Genomic DNA, 6,000 nt, shown 5'->3' with positions numbered 1-6,000 from the left:
TTAACAGTTCTGAAACTTAAAAAATATATGAAAGAACTCTTTCAGAGTACCTTCTGCATCAATTGTGTTGCCAAGTTTAAACGGTTAGATAATTTAAGAAGCGAAAGTGAGTTGTGATTGGTTCACTCAACTTCCCAGCGTAGACACCTGATTGGATAAAATGCCAGCCAAGGGAGGTAATAAAATCATCAGGCCAAGCCGTGGATGCATCCAGGGTATAGTGGAGAGTGATCGTAACGTATACCCTGGAGATTATCGAGGATGAAGTGCAATAGTGACAATTGATAAATTTAAAATATGTTTGAGCCCACCAAGGTACATCTAAAAAATTCTTAAACGCAACTGAGTACTTGAGAATAAAAAGAAGATGTAACCCAGAAAAATCTCTATGTTCATCAAATATCATCTTCTAAAATGCCAATCAAGCATGCAACTGAATAAAATGTGAAAAATGCAAGTAGACATAGCAGGCAAAAATTAAACTTCGCCCTGTGATTTCTGAGATATCGTAATTTAAAAGATGTCGGCAAAGGTCAATGGGCTTTGACATGTAACTTCCCTTTTTGTCCGATGAATTGTACACCATTTGGTGCCCTTTTGGAGTGGATTAGCAGAGACTTCAGCAGGAAATAAACTGATGGCACAGACAGGAATAATATATGTTGTATTACCCGTTTCCTTACTCAGGGCCAACAGGTCAAAGGAATTTTGCACTTGTACCTAAACTAATCAGGTACTTCTGATTGCTTTCTTCCATCATCAAAGTGATGGAGTGTCTTCTCCAAGGGACCACATACCATTTTGTGTTTCCTTACTTTTGCTGTTGTTTCCACACCAGGATTCCAATATTCACCACTCCAAGTAAAGTGGCCATGAGTGAGAACATTCCTTAATTTCTTTTGACTCGTGTAGTTCATGTTCAGTGAGTGCATGTGGACTTTGGTGGCTGCCAGACAGACAACATCAAACAATTTTTAAGTATAATTCTTGCTCTTTATCTTTTTGATAACTTACAAATAAATTATGGATTATCTACAATTGATTTCACATATATACAAAGGTAAAAATGAGACGATGAGTGATTGACACAGTATACATTGCATGGTAAAACATGAACAACTAAATAGAGTCCCCGAAGTAACAGGAAAGGTACATTATCACACATCTCAGCTCTAAACAAGAGAAACATCACACAAATACAGTAAAAACACATTGGATCTTATGACATTTGACACAACACTTGTCCATGTCTAGTACTTTATTATGAAACGAGTAAAAGTAAAATTAATGGTAATTTGGGGGATGAGTGAGTTTGGTTTTACACCGCTTTTAGCAATATTCCATCAATATGGCGGGGACACCAGAAATGGGCTTCACACATTGTACCCAAATGAGGATTCGAACCCTAGTCTTCAGCGTGACAAGCACATGCTTTACCTACGGCCCCATTTGGGGGAATGATCAAAGCTGTGTAGGTTTGTATGGTATATGAAATCAGCAATTAAAGGTTTTACGTTCTTTATTGGTTTCTCGTACTAATTCCACATGTTTACTTGTTTTTGGGACCACTGAATGTGTTTAAAATACCATCTGGAAAAGGTGAAAGGTTTACCTGTTACAAACTGACCTCTGCAGTTTACCATTATGAACTTTATCATATATTACTACGATGAAGTAAACCATTTGAAACAATGATTTAAGCTCCACTGCATCCAGTTGAGATCCAACAGGACCTGTAGGTTGTTTATTGTACTGGGGCCTGAGCAACAAAATGTTTGTAGCTCTATACCATTCATATGCCTGTGATAAGTTATAGTGTTACGATAGGTCGTAACATTACGAACATGTGGTGGATTGGGACCCTGGTCCTTTGGACCCTTGACAACTTGGACAGCATCATACACATCAGGAGCAAACTGGCACCTTGCTTCAGGAATCAATTAAAAAGGCTCAGTAGGCCAGTAGGATATTACTAATAAATTAGTTCAACTATTGCTTTCATCAGGTGCCAGAAAACCAAGAGTTGCAGTTGACTTAACATTGCCTAAACCACAGAAATTCATATCATATTAATCAGGCATCAACACTATGAATAATGTGACATTTTTGCACCAACATTAACAGATTAGAATCTGTTCTAAATTCTCGTCATTCTGATGGCATGCAAATATGTATTCTACCTAATACATCATTTTTGTAACGCCATTAGAATATATTTGAAATTCTCTCATAATAATGACACACGAATCTTAATTTTGATATAGAAATGGATTCGAAGTGATGTTTCTGTTGTTCAAATGAAGCATTCCTATTGCAGAAATACTACAAGTACAATATGTCTGTCATCAGATAGTAAACATGATAACAAAGGAATTTCATTATTACTTGAGACAGCTGAATCAAATCAGAATTTTGAATTCAAAATAATTCATTAACACAAAGTTTATTTCTATAACAAGTTATGCTTTCAAAATGTACAAACAAAAATAATTGATATAACTGCCATTTACAACAGATCTGTAAAACAACAATTTCCAAGGTGAAAGCTGTTGAGAAAACTACATCTACCCATGTGAACAGTGTGCATAACAAGGAAGTTAAATAACCATATTGATCCAGTCCCTGTGTAACCATGGTAACACATCACATGCTCCTCACACCTTTCTATTACTCAAATGTGCAGCTGAGTTCCTGTAGATCATGAGACACTAATTCAGATCTTTCAACTGAGATAATCTTTAATACTGAATAGCAGATAATATTTAATACTGAACAGAAAAAAACAACCCCCAAAACATTTTCAAGGTTAATAAAGTGATATCCTAGAGGGAGTAAGTTAGTGAAAATGGGACTTAATCCCTGACAGAAATGAAAGATATTTATCACAAGGATATGTTCATGATAATCATCAACTATGCTCATCTACACGTGAATCTCGTTCTCGTTTCCTTGGTAGCCGTCAGAGCTAGTGTTGAGTTCATTGAAACAAGAAACATACTCAGGCCAAACGTGCATGTCACATGATGGCAAAGGGGAGATAATTTGCAAATGTTTGCCTCCAATGTTTACAGATCAGCAGTGCAACACCTGAAATATTTCTGAAGTCTGGATCAGAACCATTTCACTTTGCAAGCCACTCTGCTGGGAAACTAGAGTGGTTTTCAAATACTTTAAAAAACAACAACAGTCAAGTGAGTATCATTTCCTCAAAGCTTAAGTGTCAAAAGACAACCATGTACTTCCAGTCCTTTGAGGACAATGAAAATCATCACTTGAACATCTTAATGTACCTAAGGATTGTACAAATCAAAGTGTGACTAAAACTGGTCATGGATGTTCCAACCATGTTTCATAACAACTTCAAACATGACCTTGACCTTTGAAATACAATGCTACAACACCTCATTGGTTGGGTGGTATAGATGCATGCAGACATATGGTTGTAATTTTGTTAACATTAACATTATTTTGTTATCACTTTAGTTAACAATTTAAGACAGTGAGCCTCAGGTTCTAGACACAGACTGTAATCAGTCTTGTCTTTTATCATAGCTACATACACAGTCGTAAGTTAAAAGTCATAAAAAAGGTATATGGATAAATGCCACAACGGAATCGGACAACATGAAGATGTTCTGGTGATTTGATGACTGGTGCATGACGTAAGCAAGTTATCACAGTAAACATTGGCCAGAGGTGTTGTCATGGAGATCCAGCCGCGTCAGGAACCGCTGTTCCATGTGTACTGCAGTCTGGCTGGTGGGTTTCAGTGCGCCAGAACTGTGGCTAAAGGCATTCTCCTGGAACTGTTCCCATAGCAACACTGCCTTGAACACAGCCAGGGCGAATGCCCCTGACAATAGTCACTGGAGCAATGTCTCCAGTTCGTTTTCCTTTCGCTTCCTGCAATGGAAAGTTAGTCTAATGTAAAACCAATGCTTTAGAACAGGAGGTGCAGTTATATTCTGAAAATAATGCCATCTTAGACAGTGGTCAAATGTAACATGTTATAATTGGGATTACACTTTCTCAGTAAAGTACAGATATTGTTGGGCACAGGGTATTCATTGCCATGTACCATATTGACATTTACTAGACTATTCCCGATATTTAGTTAATTCATTTTGCTCATTATTAGACAAACAGCATGAAGTGCATGACTTGAAGTGTCATTGAGTGAGATTGACCCAATATTCTAGCAATACTACAGCTAGTGACACCAGGGTGGGTTTCACACAGGGTACCCTTTAGGGACATGAACCCATACCTCAAGCATGATGAGCAAACACTTAAACCATTAGGCTACCAAGCACCCTGACACAGCTTTGGACAGTATTTCAGCCATATCATGCCTGTTCATCATGGGAAGAAAGCCCAAACGGGTTCAGAAAGTAGACGTCTGCCTCTCCAGTCAAACCCCTCAGCTATGGTGTACACAATCCTAGGATGAAGTCAGGGAATCTTGGTTTCAAACCAATGATGATCATACCATCTCTTGAATTTTTTATCCATTACTTACTTCTTTGAACTTTTTGGCCTGTTGGCAGTTTTGGGTCTTCCAGATTTAGATCTTGCAGTTTTTGGCCTCATGGCCTCTGCAGCACCTTCTGCTGTGTAGGCGAGATACACGTGGGACAAGTCCACTTCCTGGAACTGTAGTCACAGAAGATTGTCAGTCAATGGATACCTTGTGCAGTATTTGGTATGGACGAACGTCCACATGGCTGGTAGGTATGTATGTCACATATTTACAGTGCATATTGTCTGTCTAGTTCACTATTTGGATATCTAGAGAAACAAAACTGTTGTTGACATGTACATGAGTTTGTTTATAGTTAGTATGTGTTCATCCCAATATATACAAATACTGACGTAATCCAGCTCCATATACTGTCACATATTCTAACCACATCATCCATCTTGCAATGTGTTCTTTTGCTGAGTTCATTATTGATAACTTAGGCTAAGTACATTACATCCTCGACCGCCTCCGTGGTATAGTGGTTAGAGCGTCCGCCCGGAGAGCGGAAGGTCGCGGGTTCGATCCCCGACCGTGTCATACCAAAAGACGTTAAAATATGGTACTTGTTGGTCCCTGCCTGGCGCTCGGCATTAATGGGTACAACAAGGACTGGTCAGCTCAGAGTCAGTATAATGTGTCTGAGTGGGGTATTCATGCTTCACTGCGGCATGGTATCTCAGTGGACTAGCACTATAAAACCAGCTTAAGTCTGGGCTAGTACAAGCAGCCGCACATACACATACACACGCATGCATGTCGTCATATGAGCGGAATATTTTCAAGCACGACGTTAAACCCAATTTCACCTCACTTCACCTCACACTACGTCCTCCCATTCCTGCAGGGATGGCAACAGGAAAATCTATTTTTAGTGGCAAACTTAATATTGTGTCATCGAGTTTTGAGGGTTTCTCAATGGATTTAGACGATTCACTATTGAACAATCTAAATAACATCTGCGGAAATATGCAGATCAGCGGAAAATTGCCATCCCTGTTCCTGTCCAACAAGACTGCCAGCTGTAGCACTACGCCCCACAGATAGCTAGCACTACTGACCTTTTCCTTCTCCTTCTCTGGCTGTGGTGTCTGTTTTCTCATGTTGTTGCCGGTGTAGGCCACACACCGCAGCTGCCACTCGCCAATGTCATCGTTCCAATGGACGTGCTGCTCTATCATTTCCTGAAAGAAAAAAAATCAAAGTATGGATTATCTGTCCCTGTGGATTTTCTTATCCCAAGACTTGATTTTACAGGAAGATGTCATATAACAATTTTCCTTACATGGAGGTGTAATGATAGTGGGAGTGTGGCTCTACAAACAGTATACTCATGAAAATCTGTTAAAAATGGTCTTCAGCAACCCATGCTTGTTGTAAGAGGTGACTAACGGGATCGGGTGGTCTGGCTTGCTGACTTGGTTGACACATATCTGATTATCATCGTATCCCAATTGCGTAGATCGATGCTCATGATGTCA

General features: G+C 39.2%; 1 protein-coding gene across 1 annotated transcript in view; it reads right to left on the bottom strand.

Annotated features, from left to right (window-relative positions):
• Positions 1 to 971: 971 nt before the first annotated feature.
• Positions 972 to 6,000, bottom strand: part of LOC124284724 (kinesin-like protein KIF3A) — a 29,617-nt gene continuing 24,588 nt past the window's right edge. Inside the window, 3 exon segments of the mRNA XM_046720829.1 lie at positions 972 to 3,903; positions 4,520 to 4,653; positions 5,581 to 5,703. Of these exon segments, the coding sequence (XP_046576785.1) occupies positions 3,864 to 3,903; positions 4,520 to 4,653; positions 5,581 to 5,703 (297 nt within the window). The 3' untranslated portion in view covers positions 972 to 3,863.

Source organism: Haliotis rubra, unplaced genomic scaffold (assembly GCF_003918875.1).
Source record: "Haliotis rubra isolate DU_JTF1 unplaced genomic scaffold, ASM391887v1 Scf343, whole genome shotgun sequence".
NCBI classification, from domain to species: Eukaryota; Metazoa; Mollusca; class Gastropoda; order Lepetellida; family Haliotidae; genus Haliotis; species Haliotis rubra.
Note: the sequence above shows the minus strand (reverse complement) of the source record. Positions and strands in the feature narration are given on the sequence as shown.